This window comes from Musca vetustissima, unplaced genomic scaffold (assembly GCF_032173495.1).
Source record: "Musca vetustissima isolate MV318-11 ecotype Yass unplaced genomic scaffold, APGP_CSIRO_Mvet_v1 utg13413, whole genome shotgun sequence".
In the NCBI taxonomy this organism is placed as follows: Eukaryota; Metazoa; Arthropoda; class Insecta; order Diptera; family Muscidae; genus Musca; species Musca vetustissima.
Window position 1 is genome coordinate 204,681 of NW_026879900.1, and position 24,214 is coordinate 228,894.

General features: G+C 34.0%; 1 protein-coding gene across 1 annotated transcript in view; it reads right to left on the reverse strand.

The window, feature by feature from the left end:
- Positions 1–1,887: 1,887 nt before the first annotated feature.
- Positions 1,888–24,214, reverse strand: part of LOC133325083 (GATA zinc finger domain-containing protein 14) — a 77,561-nt gene continuing 55,234 nt past the window's right edge. Inside the window, exons 8-12 of the mRNA XM_061533908.1 lie at positions 9,373–9,976; positions 5,937–6,198; positions 5,622–5,870; positions 5,353–5,561; positions 1,888–2,246 (exon numbers count right to left, since the gene is read on the reverse strand). Of these exons, the coding sequence (XP_061389892.1) occupies positions 1,889–2,246; positions 5,353–5,561; positions 5,622–5,870; positions 5,937–6,198; positions 9,373–9,976 (1,682 nt within the window). The 3' untranslated portion in view covers position 1,888. The remainder of the gene's footprint in view (positions 2,247–5,352; positions 5,562–5,621; positions 5,871–5,936; positions 6,199–9,372; positions 9,977–24,214) is intronic.

The following is a 24,214-nucleotide window of genomic DNA, read 5'->3' on the forward strand; positions in this document are numbered from 1 at the left end:
TTTGCAGGAATGCCGAACGCAGACATGGGTTTAAACACATCTGAACGGATAGGGCTATCGAATGCGGCTTTATAGTCGGCGAATAGGTGGTATGTGTCGTTGTGTTTTTCGTGGGTCATTTCCAGAATTTGGAGCAGAGTAAAAATCTGGTCAGTGGTGGATTTGCCAGGTCTGAAACCGCATTGGTATGGTCCGATGATGTCATTGACCATTGGCTTCAATCGTTCACACAGCACACTGGATAGCACTTTATATGCGATGGGAAGGAGACTTATTCCTCTATAGTTGGCACATATCGTCTTGTCTCCTTTTTTGTGCACGAGACACAGGATGCTGAGGTTCCAATCATTGGACATGCATTCATCTAGCCAAATTGTGCTAATCAGCTGGTGCATGCTCCTGACCAGCATTTGGCCACCAGTCTTAAATAGTTCGGCTGGTAACCCATCGGCTCCTGCTGCTTTGTTGTTATTGAGTCGACTAATTGATTTTATGACCTCATCTTGGCTAGGTGGTATACACTCTATACCATCATCTCTTATTGGTTCTGGGGTATCTTCTTTATCGCCACTATTTAATACTAGAAGCTTTTCGAAATACTCCTTCCAGATCCTCAACACGCTGTCTGTATCTGTCACCTGGTTTCCTTCTTCATCTCTACAGGAGGATGTGCCTGCACCAAAGCCTTCGGTTTGGTGTTTTACTCGTTGGTAAAATTTCCGGACTTCATTCTGACTCCTGTACATCTCGATTTGCTCACGCTCACGTTTTTCTTGTTCTATATATAACTTGCATATATATTTTCGTTCGATTTAAGGAAAATTGTGCACCAAACTCCTAATGTTTGTCCGATTGACACGACATTTTGAACAACGTATTAAATTGAGACTAGAATGATGTTATTGCGTTTTTTTTTTTTTTGAAATTTGTGCAGATGCAGTCATAGCTTCCGTATATATTTTCGACCGACTTCATGTTAATTGTGCACCAAATAATCAAGTTGTGTCTGATGATACATTTTTCTCGAGGACCATTATAGGCGTGACATTTTAAGAAACCTTTTTTCAAACATAATTAGAGGCATGGAGGCAAGACATGAATTTTCAAAGGAAACTCTCATAATGTTTATATATTTTTTATTTTGTTTTATTAATATATGATATACACATACATAAATTAAACATATAACAAATAACAAAAATTATTATTATTATTAAAGAGTACAAGTAAAAAACTTCGTTCGAATAAACAAATATGAAAATTTTGCCAAAAAAGGTTTAAAAAATATTTGAGCATATTTTTCACTTTTTTCTTTTTCATAAATATAAAACAGCACCCTGTTTTCTTGATACGTGATATAAAATAGCAATGGGAATGACCTTAATGTACTAAATATTTATAAATGAACTTGATATTGCACCAAAATGTAAAAAAAACGTACAAGAAAAAGGTCAACAGACCCTTGCTGTGATCATTTTCTTGTATATATAAATTTACACAAATATATATTGTTGTTAGTATTTTTAGTTTATCTTCTTCTTAGTTTTAAAACAAATTACAATCGTTAAAATATATATAATAATTATGTTAAGTTTTTAATTTTAACTATTTCAAATAAATTACATTACTCTCTTTTTTATTTCTATTTTTTTAAATGGGGAACAAAAATAATGAAATGAATTAAAACAAAAAATGATAATTAAAATTAAAATGCATTAAAAATTCTTTAAATAATAAAATATAAAAATAATAACAGTTTTAGTTTTTTATAAAATTCAGTTAACCAATTTCAGTTTTCCATTATTTAAAATAGCCTAATAAATAATTGCCTCTCTTTTAGGAGGAGTTAATAAGCTGGCCACTCTCCCACTTTCCCTCTCAGCCTGCCTTAAATTAAACTCAGTCTGCTATTGGTTTTTCTCAATTGAGCACGCCATGGTATAATATTTTCATTATCTTCATCATCATGTTGTTGTTGTTGCGTTTGCTGTTGTTGTTGCTGCTGAGATTCGCTGTTATTTTGCTGAGAATTATCTCCATTCATAGTTTTACCATTTTCTCCGCTATGACCATTTTGTGAGTAACCATAACCATTAGTGGTGTTCTCCTTATTAATGTGGCTGGAAACAATTTCGGTGGCACAGGAAACCATGGAAATATTATCAATGGACATGGCCCGATTCTTAAGACGCCATGTATCGGCCACACGATTGTTCTCTTCTACTTTAGGAGTGTAAACTGCAGCTCTGGGGATGAAATGGGGGAGAAAAATTATATTAGAAAACAAGTCGATCATAAACACAATAAAACAAAATGGCGCCCAACGTGGGAACATAATTTTGCAGTATTGAATATTTTTTCAAGGACCTGAAAAGCCGTGGATTTTTTAAAGAATATTTTTTTCAAGGACCAGGCAAGGCGTGGATTTTTTAAAGAATATTTTTTCAAGGACCAGGCAAGGCGTGGATTTTTTAAAGAATATTTTTTTTCAAGGACCAGGCAAGGCGTGGATTTTTTAAAGAATATTTTTTTCAAGGACCAGGCAAGGCGTGGATTTTTTAAAGAATATTTTTTTTGAAGACCAGGCAAGGCGTGGATTTTTTAAAGAATATTTTTTTTGAAGGACCAGGCAAGGCGTGGATTTTTTAAAGAATATTTTTTTTGAAGACCAGGCAAGGCGTGGATTTTTTAAAGAATATTTTTTTCAAGGACCAGGCAAGGCGTGGATTTTTTAAAGAATAATTTTTCAAGGACCAGGCAAGGCGTGGATTTTTTAAAGAATATTTGTTTCAAGGACCAGGCAAGGCGTGGATTTTTTAAAGAATATTTTTTTTCAAGGACCAGGCAAGGCGTGCATTTTTTAAAGAATATTTTTTTTTCAAGGACCAGGCAAGGCGTGGATTTTTTAAAGAATATTTTTTTCAAGGACCAGGCAAGGCGTGGATTTTTTAAAGAATATTTTTTTCAAGGACCAGGCAAGGCGTGGATTTTTTAAAGAATATTTTTTTCAAGGACCAGGCAAGGCGTGGATTTTTTAAAGAATATTTTTTTCAAGGACCAGGCAAGGCGTGGATTTTTTAAAGAATATTTTTTTCAAGGACCAGGCAAGGCGTGGATTTTTTAAAGAATATTTTTTTCAAGGACCAGGCAAGGCGTGGATTTTTTAAAGAATATTTTTTTCAAGGACCAGGCAAGGCGTGGATTTTTTAAAGAATATTTTTTTCAAGGACCAGGCAAGGCGTGGATTTTTTAAAGAATATTTTTTTCAAGGACCAGGCAAGGCGTGGATTTTTTAAAGAATATTTTTTTCAAGGACCAGGCAAGGCGTGGATTTTTTAAAGAATATTTTTTTCAAGGACCAGGCAAGGCGTGGATTTTTTAAAGAATATTTTTTTCAAGGACCAGGCAAGGCGTGGATTTTTTAAAGAAGAAGGCAAGGCGTTTTTTTAAAGAATATTTTTTTCAAGGACCAGGCAAGGCGTGGATTTTTTAAAGAATATTTTTTTCAAGGACCAGGCAAGGCGTGGATTTTTTAAAGAATATTTTTTTCAAGGACCAGGCAAGGCGTGGATTTTTTAAAGAATATTTTTTTCAAGGACCAGGCAAGGCGTGGATTTTTTAAAGAATATTTTTTTCAAGGACCAGGCAAGGCGTGGATTTTTTAAAGAATATTTTTTTCAAGGACCAGGCAAGGCGTGGATTTTTTAAAGAATATTTTTTTCAAGGACCAGGCAAGGCGTGGATTTTTTAAAGAATATTTTTTTCAAGGACCAGGCAAGGCGTGGATTTTTTAAAGAATATTTTTTTCAAGGACCAGGCAAGGCGTGGATTTTTTAAAGAATATTTTTTTCAAGGACCAGGCAAGGCGTGGATTTTTTAAAGAATATTTTTTTCAAGGACCAGGCAAGGCGTGGACTTTTCAAAGAATATTTTTTTCAAGGATCAAGCAAGGAGAGGATTTTTTAAAGAATATTTTTTTCAAGAACCAGGCAAGGCGTGGATTTTTTAAAGAATATTTTTTTCAAGGACCAGGCAAGGCGTGGATTTTTTAAAGAATATTTTTTTTCAAGGACCAGGCAAGGCGTGGATTTTTTAAAGAATATTTTTTTCAAGGACCAGGCAAGGATAGGATTTTCAAAGAATATTTTTTCAAGGACCAGACAAGGATAGGATTTTCAAAAAATATTTTTTCAAGGACCAGACAAGGATAGGATTTTCAAAGAATATTTTTTCAAAGATCAGGCAAGGTGTGGACTTTTCAAAGAATATTTTTTTCAAGGATCAAGCAAGGAGAGGATTTTTCAAAGAACATTTTTTCAAGGACCAGACAAGGAGAAGATTTTTCAAAGAACATTTTTTCAAGGACCAGACAAGGAGAGGACTTTTCAAAGAATAATTTTTCATGGACCAGATAAGGCGTGGATTTTGTAAAGAATATTATTCAAGGACTAGTAGAGGTATGAATTTTTGTTTGTAACAAAAATAGTTTTTCAAGGACTATTACAGGAGTGGGTTTAAAAAAATACTTTTTTTCAAGGTATGGTTTTTATAAAAATATTTTTCTTTCGATGAGTTGTGGTTTTATCACAGGTTTATAAAATGGGTTTTTTAAAAAATGGGTTTATTCGCGGACTATAACTGGCGTGGTTTAATAAAAAGGGGTTTCTCGCGGACTATCACAGGCGTGGTTTTATAAAAAGGGCTTTTTTAGGGGAAGACCAGAGGCGGGGTTTTATAAAAAGGCTTTTTTCGGGGATGACCACAGGCGTGGTTTTATAAAAAGGCTTTTTTGGGGGAGACCACAGGCGGGGTTTTATAAAAAGGCTTTTTTCGGGGATGACCACAGACGTGGTTTTATAAAAAGGCTTTTTTTCGAGGAAGACCACAGGCGAAGTTTTATAAAAAGGTTTTTTTTCGGGGAAGACCACAGGCGTAGTTTTATAAAAAGGTTTTTTTCGGGGAAGACCACAGGCGTAGTTTTATAAAAAGGCTTTTTTCGGGGAAGACCACAGGGGGGATTTATAAAAAGGGGTTTTTCGGGGACTATCACAGGTGTTGATTTTATAATTTTTTTTTGAAGGACAGTTACAGGTTTGATTATTATAAAAAGTGGTTTTCTGGGACAGGTGTTGATTTTATATATTTTATGATTTTTTTCAGGGATTGTTACAGGTTTGATTATTATATAAATAATTTTCTCAAGGACTATTACAGAATTGTTTCATATATAAATTATTTTCTCAAGGATTATTTTCACAGGCGCATTTAAAAAATCTATAATTTTTAATTGGGCGCCATTTTGAAAAATGAAAATTTTAAATTTGTTTTTCGATAAAAAAATTTCCAACTCACTTTAATTTATTTTCCGTTTCTTCGCGACGTGCCAACAAATCACGTTTCCATTGTGGTATCTGAGAGAGTCGACGATTTTCCGCCTCCTTTGCCATGCGTTCTTCAAATTCTTTCTTAGCCTTCTCGGCTGCCTTTTTAGCCATCATTTGCCGCTTCCAATCGGGTATAATATTACCGGCTGGATCTTTCTCCGGTATCTGTAAATAAATCTTAGACAATTTATGAAGTTTCTGTCAAATGTGGAGGGGGTGCAAAAATACTCTACTCACTTGATCAACATAATTGCTGGCCGTAAATTGTTTTGTTATTTCCGAATAATGTTCCGAATCGAAACGATTGGCCATTTGTTTTTCCACTTTCATTTTTTTAATGCCCGGTATATCTTTGGAGATTTTTAATTCGGCAATAAGATCCGTTTTCAAATAGGTATCGTTTGTCGACGAGAGGCACTGCATGCTGAGACTGCGGGCAGGCATTTGATAGGGTTTGGGTACTTTTTGTGTATCGGTGCGACGAAGCTGTGGGGGTTAGGGGAATGAGTGATTAGATTTGGGGTTTATTCGAGAGATTTGATTGAGCCTTACCTGTACACTATTTAAGTCTTGTATAGATATCGCTGACAATGGCTGATGCTGTTTTCTTGTTGTCGTATCCTGATGATGGGAATTTTGCGACTGTAGACTTATCGATTTACCGTTGTTGTGACGATCGTTGTTATTAATCGTATTGTGTTGTGGCAATGGTGTCATTGGCAATGGCGGTGGTGGTGGCGGTTTTGGTGGATCAAATGCTACAGGATGCTGATTTGACACCTGTATATGCATATAGTCTTCTGAATCCGTAGACCTGTAAGAGGATATGTGGATTATTTTAATGTATTTTTTTAAGTATTCAAAGGACAATGACAGGGTTGGATTTTTAAAATGTTTTTTTAATGACTATAAGAGGCGTGGATTAAAAAGGAGGATTTATTATTATTATTAAAAATTAAAAACAACTTTATGGAGGTTTATTACAGTCATGTATTTTTTTATTTATTTTTCGAGGACTTTATAAAACCAATAAGGAAAGTAGTAAAGTCGGACGGGGCCGACTATATGATACCCTTTACCACTTTGGGTATATTCAACAGATGGGATCCTAACGAACGTCGCATTTTTTAAGGACCATTAACATGAAATTAAACATGTAATTACTAAATTTTGTTCAGATATAGAGTTGCTTCTTACAATGGGACAAAATTATGTAAATAATAATGTATAATAAAGCAAAATGTCGAAATCTAAACAGATTTCATCGAAACTTGTCACATGTTCGGCCACATTTTGAGTTCTTCATTTACTTATAACTCCAAATTTCGTGCAAATGGAAGGATATATAGAGACTTTGGTGCACCATTTACATAAAAACTGACGGAAATATATATAGGAGCTATATCTAAATCTGAACCGAATTTCACGAAATTTAAAACACATCGTTCTAGACTTAATTCAGAACGCAATGCCAAATTTCGTGCAAATCGAAGAATATATCGGGACTTTGGTGCACCATGTACACAAAATCGGACGAAAATATATATGGCAGCTATATTTAAATCTGAACCGATTTTCACGAAATTTAACACACATCTTTCTAGACTTAATCCAGTACGCTATGCCAAATTTCGTGCAACTCGAAGGATATATAGGGACTTTGGAGCACTATTTACCTAAAATCGGACGAAAATATATATGGGAGCTATATCTAAATCTGAACCGTTTTTCACAAAATGTGTGCCAAATTTCGTGCATTTCGTGCTGTGCCAAATTTCGTGCATATCGAAGGATATATAGGGACTTTTGTCACTATTACCTAAAATCGGACGAAAGTATATATGGGAGCTATATCTAAATCTGAACCGATTTTCACGAAATTTAACACACATCGTTCTAGCCTTAATTCAGAATGCTATGCCAAATTTCGTGGAAATCGAAGGATATATAGGGAGTTTGGTGCACTATTTACCTAAAGTCGGACGAAAATATATCTGAGAGCTATATCTAAATCTGAACCGATTTTTCCCAATTTCAATAGAGTTCGTCCTTGGGCCAAATAAGTGAACTGTGCCAAATTTCATCCAAATCGGATCACAAATGTGACCTGTACTTTGTTAACAAAAATACACGGACGGACAGACGGACATGCATAAATCGACGTAAAAAGTGATTCTATGCATATTCTCAAAAGGAACCATATTCCTATCTCGTTTCCTTTTGCCTGTTACAAACACAGTGTGGTCTATTTTCCTGATGGACTATTAAGGCGTCGTTTAAAAATTATATATTTTTTTGAAAGAAATATTTTTAGGAAATATTTTTTTTTGAAGTCTACTAAGGCGTGGTTTTTAAAAAATATTTTTTTGAAGTTTATTAAAGCGTGGTTTTTAAAAAAATATTTTTTTGAAGTTTGTTAAAGCGTGGTTTTAAAAAGAAATATTTTTTTAAGGGCTATTAAGGCGGCTTTTTAAAATATTTTTTTAAGGACTATAAAGGCGGTTTTTTTTTAAATATTTTTTGATGGATTATTAAGGCGGGTTTTTTTAAACATATTATTAGAAGAACTATTAAGGCGTGGATTTTTAAAAATATTTTTTCAGTCGTGTATTTTTTTACAGGCATGCATTTTTTGAATATGCTTGCCAAAACGTTTTTCATGCCTGGATTTTTTTTTAATATTTTTTCTAAAATGTTCCTTAAACCTTGTTTTTTAAGTATATTTTACAAGTTTTTAAAATATTTTTCCAAACTTATCCTGAGGCTTAGATTGTTTAGAAAATTATTTTCCAAACACTTTTTGACGCGTGGATTTTGAAAAATTTTTTTTTTTTAATTTTTTGAAAGTACTCGTGACTCGGTATCTTTTCAAAAAAATATTTCTCAAGCTTTAGTTCTGGCGTTGAGTTTTAAAGACTTATTTTAAGCGTTAATTCGAGCTCTTCTTGAGCCTTGGATTTTTCTAGGCTCTTCTTGAGCCGTATATTTTTCTAGCCTTTTTTGAGGCATGGATATTTTAAAAAACTTGTATCCATGATCTTCTTGAACCGTGGATTTAAAAATGTTTAAAATAATATTTAGGCTTTTAGTTTTTAATATAATTTTCCAAACTCTTCTCGAGTCGTAGATCTTTTAAAATATTTTTTAAGCTTTTATAGGCGTTGATTTTCCAAACTCTTCATTCCTGAGTGGATTTTTAAGGCTTTTATTCGGACGTGGGTTTTCTAAAATTATTCTTCAAAGGCTTGGATTTTTATAATATTTTTCAAGGCAAGGTATTTTTAAGAAATGTCTTTCAAGGCCTTTTTTGAGATCTGATTTTGAATATTTTACCAATATTACTTTAAACTATATTTTTTAATATTGTCACATTCACACTTCACTGTACTGAATAAAACTCAAATCCACATCGGAGTTCTTTTTAATATTAAACTACAAAAATTGATATGAGCTTAGAATTGTCTCATTACGAATATTATAATTGGTTGTCTTTCAGAATATAAATTTTTTGCCTTCATCTTGGAACACAGTGCTTCTTCTTTAAATTGTTTGCTTCATACAACACATACCTATGCCAGGTGCGACGTGAGTGTAGTATCATCGCGACGATGTTCGAATAGAAACTAAATTGAAATGAACTTGCAACAAGGCATGAAGCACAAATTGGTCAAGCCAAGCCATTGGGGAGGAGTTAATGGATGGATGTTGCTTTGCAGCATTTTTTTCGATGAGATTTTATTTTTTGGAAATTTTTATTTTTGGCAACTATAAAATTGTCATGGTAGACTTGCGGCAAGATGATGAAGCTGGCGCAAATTGAATTAAGACTGAGTGTAAGCACGCATTAACTTCAATTAGTTGATTTTAAATTAAGAAATTAATTTTTTTCTTCACTTTTTTTTTTGGAAATTTGTATTACTAATCCACACACACACACACACATCGAATGAATAATCCAAAACCCAATTTAATGGCCAATCACACTTACCTAGCTGATGATGGACATGAACGCTTATCGCTGATACTTTTCAAATATTCCGATGGCTTGATAAGATGTGTAATGCCATCCAATGAGTTATTGGGGAAACTGGGTGGCACAAATGGCAATACCAATTGTTTATTTACAAGATTAGGGCCATTGGGACGGCCGGAGGAGGCGTTACCACCAGCAGCTGTGTTGTGACCGTATTGGGCCTGTGTCAATTCGTAATGATCCTCAGCTGATGAACCATAAATTTGTTGTTGCTGTTGTATTTGATTGTAATGATGCTGTTGAGAATTTTGTTGTGACGAATAGTTGCCGCCGCCGCCGTTGTGTTGTAATGTTCCTGCAATACTGCCACCCGAGCTGCCGTTGTGTTGCAAATGTTGATAATGAGATGAATTTTTGCCATAATTACCGCCACCGTTACCGTTCTGAAGATGTTGATAGCCACCATTGTTGCTGCTGCCGTTGTTGTTGTTGTTGTTGTGGTAATGATGATTGTTGCTACCACCCATATTGTTGTTGTTGTTAATTTCACCATTGTTGCCTGTAGACGTTGGCTGTTGCACGCTTGAGCCTCCATTAAGTAGCTTAGCTTTCTTGTTGGCTATACAAAAGTTAAAAAAAAATCCAATTGGAAATGCAAAAAAAGAAGAAGAGAGAGGGAGAAAAAACAAATTAATACAGAAATTTATTTATTAGATGCATCAAGAAACCGTAAGCTTACAAAATTTAATCTAGTATGTTATATACGAGGTGGGTATGAGGGCAAAGGATAATTTAAAGAATTATTTTTTAAGAAAATATTCTCTAAATAACATGAAATATAGTAGGTCTAGAGGTCTAGCCAAAATACAACCACTTCGTTGAGACAAAAGTACCAAAAAAGATACGGGATCTTTATATGGGGGTCGTGTATTGAAAATGTTTCAAAAACCCGGACTAGTAAATTATAGACTTTCCGGCTATTCAAAATATGAAAATTGGACGGAACCTTTATATTGGTATAAATTAGTCATGTACAAACATGTTTTTACTCTCCAAGAACGGAACGGAACCCTCCAGAACGCTCTTTACAGTCACTTTGATAGGAAAATGTGGCTTAAACTAAAATTTCCAACAAGTGGAAGGGAACTTTTGTATGTGATCTATATAAAAATATGAATATGTTCAGCAAAGGTGTTTTCACTCTCCTCAATGCCCAATTAGACCTTTTGAGAATTCGGCTTGAAATTTTAATATATTGAAAAATTGTGCGGAACCTTTATATGAGCCTATATAAAACCTCTATAGAAAATGTTCCGCAATGACGTTCCTCTAAGACCCCGGGTAAAATATAGCCTTCCGGTTGGGGAATGTGTCTAAAACTTTCAAATTAATTAATTGAAAATTCTTCGTGACCTTCATATGGAAGCTATACAATCATATATCCGTGATTATTTTATTCAGATCACTAATATATATATATATTATTTATGGGGTACATAATCAAAATCTTGATGTGTTACAAACGGAATAAAGGTAAAAAATAATATGAAATAAATCCACCGAAAAAATTGATCCAACCTCATTTTCAAAAATGTAAGTTCCACCGTCATCCGTAACTCGTGAGGTTTCCGCGTTCCAGATGTGTCAAATTTGCATCTTGACCTAGCCACCGAGGTGGAAATAGACCCATCAGTTAAGGATATTTTTCAAGAACACCCTTCAGTAAAGTCGTGTCTTTGATAGAAAAGTCTGGTTGGTCTCTTCCTTCTTGTTCTTTGGATCTGGATAATTCATAAACTTCACTCAAGAGTTATCTGTCACGACGACGATGAACCAATAATGAAAATTCCAGCATGAGTTATACAGTTCTTTATGCGATTGAGGTACCTCTAAGCCTTTTGAGAGCTTTATCTGAATCTTCTCATTACGAAACTTGTTGACAACGTTTTTTTTTAATTTCGGGAATTGAAATAAGTCATTGAATGTCAATTTGGATCTGTATGGCGTATGATACATCTATTCGACTCATTAGCCGACCAAAAAGACAATAATTTAAGCCGATCCATGGAGCACAATAATTAGCCTTTTCACGTTCCGACTTCAGGCAAACATATTGTGGTGTTCCACTCAGAATTGCAAAATTGCCGAAGAAGCATACGATAAGTTGCTTCGAAAAGCAAATCCATTCGTTGGATTTGATGTTTTGTTAGTTTTTTGGTGATGATCGTAATTTATGAAATCTTTTTCACCAATCGACCCTTGCTTTTCTTACTTGGTCGATTGCCATATTGTGCGGAATCTAACGAGAGCAATATCGAATGAATGCTGGTGAAAAAAAATCCTAAGGATGCCTTCAACTCAGGTTATAACATATGACGATATTGCATTATCGGTTCCTGCTCAGTATCACAGTCCGTTTGTGGACAACATTCACGGCCTTCGTATTTCAGAAAAGATTAGTCCCCATTGAACACATTGAATCAGCTGATCGCAGAGGTACAAAATGGCGACTTGTTGCCGTACAAAAATTTAAGTTCATCGACTTGTGTCGTGATAATCTCCGTCGAATATTATTCAGAAATTACCGAACGTATATGTTTATTTGTTGGACAAATTATTTTTTTAAATCTCTGAAAAAAACACAACACGTTGTAGTACGTAAATGTAAAAAATGTTCAATCCTTTACATGGTGTATAATCAACCAAAACTTAGTTATTTTTGACTGGCCGAACATGTTGTATCCACAATTATGACGAGACATTCGCAATACAAATTTAGGTTTGTTGGGACCCATATAAGCGATCTGTGGTAAAAATATGTTGAAGAGGTTTTTTTTGTACTCTTAGGGATCGAAATACCCCTAACATACATGCAAATAAATTTTCAAGAATCCGGAATGCCAAATTATAGTGGCAAAAATATTTAAAATACTCGAAATAGTGCTATATATATATATATATATATTAGGTTGGGGAAAAAGAAATCCATTACTTTTTTCGGCAGATGGCTGTACTGACAGATTTCTTGTAAAATATCGATCAAACAATTTCAGATTTATGCTCGTTGTTTTTTGTTTGTTGCATTCGAAGTTGACCGGCATGTTAGTAGTCGTAACATCGCCCCACGAGCTAAAAATTTACCATAAAAATATTTTAAAGCATTTACAATTGACCAGAAACGGCCAGAATTGGACATCAGGAGAGATGTCGTGTTCCACCAGGACAACGCTAGGCCACATACATCTACAGTGACTCGTCAGAAACATCGGGAGCTTGGTTGGGAAATTTTAATGCATCCGCCATTCAGTCCAGACCAAGCGATTATCATCTTTTCCTTGCATTGCAAAATTTCTTTAATGATGAAAAAATTGGTATCTAGGGAGGATTGTGAAAATCGACTACTAGAGTTTTTTTTGCAAATAGAGAGTGGGACTTCTATGACAGAGGCATTATGAAGTTACCTTTAAAATGGCAACCAATTATACAATTCCTATAGTTCATTTAAAAATAATGTATTTCGTTTTTGCCCAACCTAATATTTCGGAAGAGGCATAAACCAAAATTTTAAATTAAGTACCAACAGCGGTCGGAAAAGAGGCGTAGGACCTTGAATATATATATATATATATATATATATATGTAAAATGGGGCGGAGCCTTTATATGGTCTCCCCAAGAACCTACGACATAGCTGGCATAGTACATACTTGCAATTCGTGGAGTAAAATAAAATGTATAACAATTTAATGAAATAAAACAAATTAAATAAGGCATAAAAATTTCGATATCATAGAGGAAACATTTTTATCTTAGTACAAAATTGTACATTCTTGCAGATTCTGGAACAGACATTTTGGTTTTAATATTTAAAATTTTATTTTTAATTTGTTGCATTCTAGGTTCTTTGGGAGACCATATAAAGGTTTCGCTCCTTTTAGGTGTTTTCAGGATCCTAGGTATTTTCCAACCAAAGTCGTGGCTATAATTTAAAATTTTGTGTTCGTCATTCTACAGAGAAGGTTAACCAGAAGAATGGTGTTTATCCTATTCCTAACATTTCAACTTTTCCATTAACTACAAATCGCCTACTTAATGTCTACATTTTTTCACACAAAGAGCCTAACCTCGTAGTGAGCCTAATTAACTTATTGTTAACAAGTTATTTTAATTTTAAGGTTTTTTTTGTTGCTACTGTTGTTTTAAGTTCAATGGTATTTTATGTGTTATAGACCAGCCAAGTTGCAACAGTCTAGAGACCTGCAACAATGTATGTTTGCCTTTGGCTAAAAACAAAACCCAAAGTGTTATTCAAACTCATTGGCTTACATACCTATAAGTTATATGTTCATTTACAGTAAATTAATTAAAAATCACCAGCTTAACTCCCCTTTCGAACACCCACCCCACTCTACAAAATCCATAATGGTTTGCCTTATTTATTTATTTAATCCGTTAAAAAGTATATCGCGCATATTCAGCACCTCAAGTGTTTTTTCTTGCTGTTCAAAAAGATAACTGTGTTTTGTCGGCTACGATGGCATGCGCTTCGCAAATTTGCAACAGACCGTTTGATGTTTTTCTAGATTGGATTTTTTGTTTTGTTGTTGTTATTGTTGTTGGCATTGCATCTTCATTTGCTAAAATTTATGTATGTGGTTTGTTGTTCCAGAAAATAGAGAGAGGAAAAACAAATGAAATAAAATAAAAATAAACTGAGGCTAATTTATGGTATCTTGTCATGACTCAAGTCTCAACTGACTATGGTTTCAAATCTCAGGATACATTGCAATTGGAATTAGATATTAGAATCGAACAAGCATTGAAAGGTAAGATATAATAATCCTAAGCAATCTGATAGTCTTTAAAGGCCGTTGGAAAATTTAGAATTTTAATAGGTTCTGTATGAACATATTCTATAAGGAGACTAATGAAGAGTTTGCTATTAAAACCAATAGCCAAAAAGAATAATTCTGTAAGACTTCAGAATTTCCGTTTCAAATCTTTTACCTCAGCATTCCTCTTTAAGATGACCTATCAATGGAGAGCTATCCGTCTTAACAAGACCTCGGCAAGTCCCTATAACCGCCTTCTTTGACAAAGTATTGGTAATGGAGATCTGGAGACTGTTGCTTGTTATGCGATTACAAGTCTTCAATTAATAGAGGCACTGAAAGGTGCTCCATAAAAAAAAAAAAATCTGGCTATCAAAATTATAGCCTGTGGGTCTTATGTATATAGAAGACTGATACATCTATAAAATATATGAATGGTTTCCTATTAATAAAAGGCAAGATCAACGTCTTCCCTAAAAAACCAGTAAGGAAAGTAGTAAAGTCGGACGGGGCCGACTATATGATACCCTTCACCACTATGGGTATATTAAACAGGACTATAACATAAAATTGGATGAAGAAAATGTGATATTTATCTAAATGTGAATCTACCTAGATTTATCCATAAAGTATGTCAATCGACTTCAAACAAATATAAATAGGTCATCCGTTGGGCTATGTCTGCACTTCTAGAAAACGCAACTAATTCTATGGTCAATTTTGTAAGTTGTGCAAAAATTTGATGTCAATCTGACTAACATGAGGAGTTTGATGCCCAATGTATTTGAAATCGGGCGAAAATATATATGGAAGCTCTATCCAAATATTGAGCGATGTCAAACAAACTTGTCATAGGTTAGGTTATACTAATTTCAGAACGTTTTGTTCCTATTGGTTCCTTAGTACGTCAATTACTTAAAATCAATCTATAATAAAAGGGAGCTATATCTAAATCTGGACCAATTTTCACGAAACTTGGCAGACATCATTCTAGGCTCATTTAAGTAGGTCATGCCAAATTTCGTGCAAATCGAAGGATATATAGGGACTTTGGTGGACCATTTACATCAAATCGGACGAAACTATATATGGGAGCTATATCTAAATCTGGACCGATTTTCTCCAAACTTGGCAGACATCACTCTAGGCTTAATTCAGTACGTTATGCCAAATTTCGTGCAAATCAAAAGATATATAGGGACTTTGGGCACCATTTACATGAAATCGGACGAAACTATATATGGGAGCTATATCTAAATCAGGACCGATTTTCACGAAACTTGGCAGACATCATTCTAGACCTAATGATTAGGCTGTACCAAATTTCGTGCAAATCGAAAGATATATAGGGACTTTAGGGCACCATTTACATGAAATCGGACGAAACTACATATGGGAGCTATATCTAAATCTGGTCCGATTTTCACGAAACTTGGCAGACATCATTCTAGACCTAAATGATTAGGCTGTACCAAATTTCGTGCAAATGAAAGATATATAGGGACTTTGGGGCACCATTTACATGAAATCGGACGAAACTATATATGGGAGCTATATCTAAATCTGGACCGATTTTCACGAAACTTGGCAGACATCATTCGAAACCTAAATGATTAGGCTGTACCAAATTTCGTGCAAATCGAAAGATATATAGGGGCCGTTTACATTAAATCGGTTAAATATATATATATATATATATATGGGAGCTATATCTAAATCTGAACCGATTTTTCCCAATTTCAATAGGGTTCGTCCTTGGGCCGAATAAGTGACCTATGCCAAATTTCATCCAATTCGGATCATAAATGCGACCTGTACTTTGTTTACAATTTAACATGGACAGACAGACAGACGGACGGACGGACATGCATAAATCGACTTAGAAAGTGATTCTATGCATATTCTCAAAAGGAACCATGCGTCTATCTCGTTTCCTTTTGCCTGTTACAAACATATGCACAAAGACATAATACCCTGTACCACAGTGTGGTGAAGGGTATAAATATCTTTTGCATGTTTACTGTCGGGACGAATTTTTACCCTCCGCTATGTGGGGTGCATTAACAATATTTTTAAAATGTCGGGAAATTAATATGTTGGTTATGTCATTGTAAATTGTCTGTGTCTATTACAGACGCTCAGGTTGGAAAACTAAGCTAAGAACATCAACGTTCCGGAAAATAAGCGCGGGCTTTCTTTGGGAGCAATGTAAAATATAAACCTATAGTGTAAACTTCCAGGAAAGACGTTTTTTATTAACCGAAAATCCGAAAAGGAAAAACTAGGGCCACTTCTTAGTATCGAAAAGGGATCGCGTCCCTCATTATATGGGAGTAATGTCCACAGTAGAACATCGACAAACGTATTTTCAAAGGTTTCCTATCCAATGAGAATCCGGGTGTATACCGTTATATGGGGCTAATGTAAAAAGTAGACCAAAGTTGATGGATGCCTTAGGTGACGAAACTTGGAACTATGCCTATGCGCCCGAAACAAAAGACCGTGTAAGTCTTCGAAGATAAATTTAAGAAAAGTTTTTTTTTTGTTAAAAAGGCTCTACGAGGCAACTGGTCGCCTATTTCTTTGGAAAAGCTGGTCATATAACGACTGTTTGCTTGATCAATATATGCATTTAATTCTACGTGGAACACCACAATTGCTTAACTCCTCCGAGAAAATTCGAAAAAAACGTTCCTAAATTCATCTAAATTATATATTTGATTTATTTTTTTTATTTTTTAGTTCCATTGTTGTCGTCTCATCCCGGTGGAGATTGATGTGGATGGCTTTTGTTGTACTTCTTCTTGGGAATAAATTCATATAGTTTCTATCTGTAGAATAACTTAGAAATCTATAATTATTATATATATATATTGGAAGTTATCAACTGAGGATCCTGAAAAAATTGTATTTATTGAATAAATCTGAATCTGTTTGAACTATTTTCTAATTCAGAGCAAATATATTTAAAAACAAAACAATGATTTGAAAGTTAAATTCAAACATTCTGCCTTTAATATATAGATTCACAAAACGGCAATTTATATATATAATTTTTTTTTTGTAATATCCATTATCGAACACATTTAGACGAAAAATTCGTTTAATCCAGTTTTTCCAATTTAAAAAAAAATACTACAATCGAAAAATTGTGTGTGAAAAGTTGTCCAAACATCATTTGTTATGGCAAACACTCATACGTATATATAACAAACATGCCACACGTTGTGGCAACATTTGCAACACTCTCATTTTAATTTTTTTTCTGATGGAAACATAACTTTCACATTGCCACAACATAACTTGTATGCCAAGTTAGTTTTTTTTCTTGCAGCTCTAGTTTAGTTATTTTTTTTTGTTTCAATACCAATTGCTTTAACCCCTCCACAAAATGTAGTTGAACTCCATTGTCAACCATTAATGACTGGCTTTTACAAAAGAGAGTTATTTTAATTAAAAACTATATTCAATATATCATTTAAATTCACAAATGAAAAATGTTGGTGTGGTGGTTGTTTAGATAATTAATGGAAAAATTGGTAACAAAATAGAAATTTTGAAATGATAAAAAAAGTTGACACCAAAACCAATTACTACAATTGCTGTATGTGTCTTAAGTCTTTTGTTTATTTTTTGTACACCCTCTAACACATGTTGATTTTGGAGAGTAAGTATATGCATGTATCATACATACCAATACCAATATGATGTTTGATATAAAACATGAAATATATAGGTCCACATTTTTTGAAAGGCATTATACGGATCCCACCCCATTCCAAGGTAACTTAAATTGAAAATTATCTAACCCAAGGGGATCTAATTTGGCATTTCGAGTTAATATATCGCCTTGCAAAAAAACAAAAAAAAAAAAAAATGGCTCTATGTTTGGGTATAAACTCACATAACGATTCCGTTACATTATATGTGTTTTGAAGTTCCTAGCCTTATTAGACATTTCTAATTGAGTGTGAATGGACCTGTGTACCAAAACAGGACCATGCGGTCATTGTTACCAAATGTTTTTGAGAAAACCTCTGAAGTTATTCCTCGTGCATGATATAATTTTTTTCCAAAGACTAATAAGGCGAGGATTTTTAAGGATTGTCCAATAGAACACAGCTTTTCCAAAAAAAAAAAAAAAAAATCCAAGGGCCAATAACAGGTGGATTTTTATAGGTATTTTCCCCAAGGATCAATAAGGCGTGGCTTTTTAAACGTAATTTTTTCCAAGTTTACAGTTAGGAATCTCCTCAAAAAATATTTTAAAAAAATTCACCCTTATAGTTGGGGAATCTCCTTTGAAAATATTCTTTAAAAAATCCACGCTTATAGTTGGGAATCTCCTCAGAAAATATTCTTTAACATATACACGTTTATAGTTGAGAATCTCTTCAAAAAATAATATTACAAAAATTAAAAAAAAAAAATAAAAGTCGCCCCAAACTTTTTGCCTAGAGTCCCAAAAAATATCAAACAAAAAAATATTATTTAAAAATCCACGCTTAGAGTCCCGAAAATGTTTTGAACAAATATTATTAAAAAATCCACGCTTTGAGCCCCGAAAGTACAAATAATTAAGTTTTCGGTCCACTTCATCCGAAAAATATTTTCTGATCATCACCTAACATTTTAGGCGTTGTTCTTTACCATAACTGGAACCTCATGGAACATTTCAAAGCGATCAGCGCTATATTTCCGCCCTCTGGTATTGTCATAGGTTACTAAATAATATATGAATAAGTAAGCACCTGTAAATATTTAAGTGTAACTCCCGCATCCGAGTACCTACGACAATATAATTGGCATCAATTTAAAGGTCAACCACTCCTCTTGAATATACTATCAACTTCTCGGATCTATGTCCTTCAGTGGTAAATATATACGCTATAGAATACAAATTTTGTCATTTTTCACACAAAAGTTAGGGTCCATTTGACCCGCCAAATATTGAGCGATCTTTATCAAAACAGGCATGCGTATTCTTTGGTCCGATCCCCTTCTTCATGCAAAAATTCGCGATGTTTGGGCCATAATTGCGGTCTCTTTCCAAAAACAATAGGGGTCTTCATTGGCCAGAACCCATCCTACATGCAAAATTTCGTGAAGATTGGCCTGTATCGTGTTTACAAATTATAATGGACAGACGGACGGACACACATGTCAAGATCGACTCAGCTAGTCGAGATTTGACGATCTCTATACTTAAAGGTGGGTCTATGACCAATATTTCGCGGCGTTACAAACTTTTGGGGCTGCACAAAGCTAAGGGATCTCTTCAGAAAATTTCATTTTAAAAATCCACGCTTATAGTTGGGTATCTCCTCAGAAAATATTCTTTAACAAATCCACGTCTATAGTTGAGAATCTCTTCAAAAAATAATATTAAATAAAATCAAAAAACTTAAAAGTCGCCCCAAACTTTTTCCTATAAATCCACGCTTTGAGTCTCGAAAGTGTTCTGAAAAAATATTCTTTAAAAATCCACGCTTTGAGTCCCGAAAATGTTCTGAAAAAATATTCTTTAAAAATCCACGCCTTGAGTCCCGAAAATGCTCTGAAAAAATATTCTTTAAAAATCCACGCTTTGATTCCCGAAAATGTTCTGAAAAAATATTCTTTCAAAATCCACGCTTTGAGTCCCGAAAATGTTCTGAAAAAATATTCTTTCAAAATCCACGCTTTGAGTCCCGAAAATGTTCTGAAAAAATATTCTTTAAAAATCCACGCTTTGAGTCCCGAATATGTTCTGAAAAAATATTCTTTAAAAATCCACGATTTGAGTCCCGAAAATGTTCAGAAAAAATATTCTTTAAAAATCCACGCTTTGAGTCCGAAAATGTTCTAAAAAAATATTCTTTAAAAATCCACGCTTTGAGTACAGAAAATGGTTCCTAAAAAATATTCTTTAAAAATCTATATAATATTCTTTAAATCCAAAAAATATACATTAATAATCCACGATTTGAGTCCCAAAAATTTCGTAAAAAATATTCTTTAAAGTCCGAAAAATGTCCTGAAACAAAATATATTCAAAAATTGGTTGGTCTTGAAAAATATTCTTGAAACAATTCATAAATTGGGAGGTCTTGAAAAATATTCTTTAAAAAAATCCGCGCCTTGTCTGGACCTTGAAAAATATTCGTTAAAAAACTCCACGCCTTGCCTGGTCCTTGAAAAATATTCTTTAAAAAATCCACGCATTGTCTGGTCCTTGAACATTTTTTTTAATAACAATTCCTTGTCTGGTCAATGATAAGGAATTGTTTTCCACGCAATGTAAGGTCTTGGAAAAATATTCCTTAAAATATCCACGCTTTGTTGTTTAAAATATTTCTTTTTGGAAAATATTTTCTTGTCCACAGTCCATCATAAATCACTTACTCCGCAAATTAAAGAAATCCAATTGCGCCAAACGTAGAGTGAAATAATTTTTGCGGGAACATTTCTTTTGTGTCAACATGTTTTTGTTTAAATAAAACAATTTTCTTTTTTATTAATTAAACAAAAAGAAAAAATATTTAAATACTATTTAAAGTACTTTAATTGTTGTTGGGGGTTTCTTTTACATTAAACAACTAAACATAATGCCATTGACCGAACTATCCGTAATTGGTTAAACCGGAAGTTATTTTTATTATATGAGTATTTCGAAAAAAATAAATCCCGATTATGATGATGCTTTTCTTTCGAAGCGCGGGCTGTTTGATAAGTTAACGTTATGACGGTATCAAAGTGACTGGCAACGGTTTTGGGTGCATAATGCCACTGACACTGCCATGCCAATGTTGTCCCAGCCAAAGACAGTCAGCCAGACAGGCAGATGGAGTTACACAAACAAACGTGACAACAACAATAAAAAAACTTTGTAATGCTGAGGCAGTAGCAGCAAGAGTTCCCCCCACCATCGGAGATAGCTTGAAAACTTAGGAAACACAACAATTGGCCACTAGTATTGGCAAACACAGCCGACAACAATAAGAAGAGAGCAACATTAGATGTCATACAACTTACCAGCCATCCAAGCAACTAGTCAAACTAACCACTCACAGCAACAACAAAACAAATCATATACCATAGCTAAGCAGAAATACACCGAACTGTCTAAATATCCCACAGATGAGTTATACGAACATCATGACAAAACGACAACAACAAAAACAACATTTCATGTTACAACAATAATTATGGGTCAGGGAACAGGTGAATACGAGTTAAGGTGTGAAAGTATTGTTTAAAAGACCATAATTGTTGTCGGCGTAACTGGAAGCTAGATTCCATTAGGAAATGCGTGCACAATTTTCACAGTGTGTGATCTTAACTAATAATTGAAAAAAGTTTTAACTGTGACCTTGGCCACCCATGCGAGGCATAGAAATGTAATGCTACGGAGAGAGGAACATTCGAACCGCTATAGATTTTTCTTAAGTTTCACGTGTTGACCAATAGAATACCACACACAAAAACCTGAAAATCCCCCAAACTTTTCTGAAAAAAATACTCTGTAAAAAATTCACGCCTTGTAATGCCTTGCAGAAATCATCTTTACCAAATTCAAACCTAGGTAGTCCCATTCATAAATCCACAGCTTGTCTGGTCCTTGAAAAAAAAATAACTTTAAAATATCCACGCCTTGTCTGGTCCTTGAAGAAAACTAACTTTAAAATATCCACACCTTGTCTGGTCCTTGGAAAATCTATCTTTAAAATATCCACGCCTTTTCTGGCCATTGAATAAACTATCTTTAAAATATCCTCGCCTTGTCTTGTCCTTGAAAAAAATATTCTTTAAAAAATCCACGCCTTGTCTGGTCCTTGGAAAAGCTATCTTTAAAATATCCACGCCTTGTCTGGCCCTTGAACAAACTATCTCGCCTAGCCTGGTCTTTGAAAAAATATTATTTATAAATCCACGCCTTGCCTGGTCCTCGAAAAAACTATCTTTAAAGTATCTACGCTTTGTCGGGTCCTTGAAAAAAGTATCTTTAAAGTATCCACGCCTTGCCAGGTCCTTGACAAAAGTATCTTTAAAGTATCCACGCCTTGCCTGGTCCTTAAACAAAATAATCTTTAAAAAATCCACGCCTTGCCTGGTCCTTAAACAAAATAATCTTTAAAAAATCCACGCCTTGCCTGGTCCTTGAAAAAAATATTCTTTAAAAAATCCACGCCTTGCCTGGTCCTTGAAAAAAATATTCTTTAAAAAATCCACGCCATGGCTGGTCCTTGAAAAAATATTCTTTAAAAAATCCACGCCATGGCTGGTCCTTGAAAAAATATTCTTTAAAAAATCCACGCCATGGCTGGTTCTTGAAAAAATATTCTTTAAAAAATCCACGCCATGGCTGGTCATTGAAAAAATATTCTTTAAAAAATCCACGCCTTGGCTGGTCCTTGAAAAAATATTCTTTAAAAAATCCACGCCATGGCTGGTCCTTGAAAAAATCCACGCCTTGGCTGGTCCTTGAAAAAATATTCCTTAAAAAACCTACGCCTTGGCTGGTCCTTGAAAAAATTTTCCTTAAAAAACCTACGCCTTGGCTGGTCCTTGAAAAAATATTCTTTAAAAAATCCACGCCTTGGCTGGTCTTTGAAAAAAACTAACTTTAAAATATCCACGCCTTGTCTGGTCCTTGAAAAAAACTATCTTTAAAATATCATCGCCTTGCCTGGTCCTTGAAAAAAACTATCTTTAAAATATCCTCGACTTGCCTGGTCCTTGAAAAAAACTATCTTTAAAATATCCTCGACTTGCCTGGTCCTTGAAAAAATATACTTTAAAAAATCCACGCCTTGGCTGGTCCTTGAAAAAATATTCTTTAAAAAATCTAGGCCTTGTCTGGTCCTTGAAAAAAGTATCTTTAAAGTATCCACGCCTTGCCAGGTCCTTGAAAAATCTTTAAAAAATTCTACGCCTTGTCTGGTCCTTGAAAAAATATTCATTAAAAAATCAATGCCTTTTAAGGCCTTGAAAAATATTCTTTAAAAAATCTACGCCTTGTTGGTTTTTCCTTTACAAAGTATTTTTTTGTTTCGAAACGACTCTCGTACTCTCCGGGAAAATTCGTGAGGAAATGTTCAATTGTTTTTCCATGCACCTACACAACAATTCCAATACGATATATGGAATCGTATATTGACAAGAAAAAAAACCAAAACCAATGTAAATGCTTTACAATTGTTGTTGCTGTTATTTATTATTGCTATATTTGTAAATGATTTATGGCTATTATTGATAAATTACAGCGGAACTAATAACAATAACATTCACTTTCGTTTTCTTGTTTTGAACGCCACAATGGCCTCTGCAAGAGAAAATTACAAAGTTGATCTTGATATGTTGGGTAGCTGAAGAAATGGCTACAGAAAAATGTCTCTTAAATAATTTAAATGAAATGCATACAGTAGAACCTTGATATATAGAAACATATTTAAGAACATACATCTTACTTAAATTCGATTTATTTTTAAAGGGTATTAGAAATGTGTATTCCTAAAAGCAATCAAAAATAATCAATACCATATTCTACACTCTATTTATTTTTCAAAAATTTCCAATTAAATCTTCAATTCTAAGACAGACATCAATACTATCAGTCACAATACCCCAACCTCATTCACCACCACCACCACCTAGTTTAGATACAAACAAAAGCTGGCCAGCTGCTCTGTCTGTTTGTAATGAACCTTAAGCGGATCACCAAAGCAAAGCAAACCAAAACGAATTGATTGTTAGCGTTTTTATTTTTGGCATTATTTTTTCATTTCTTTGGTGGACTAAATGAAAATAAATAAACTTGTATAGAAATGTTACTCGTATGTGTGGTACGAATCTATAAACATGCCATGCCCCATTTGGAGAGTTTAACTGGTTGGCGTATTTTTTTTTTCCTTTGTTTGCTTGCCTCCAAAAAACGCATAGAAAGTTTACTCTGAACTGGTTAAAGCAGTTAAGTGTTTTGTTTTCTTTATGGAAAAATGTTGCAATCACTTACAAGAAAATTGAACTTCAATTACATTACGAAAA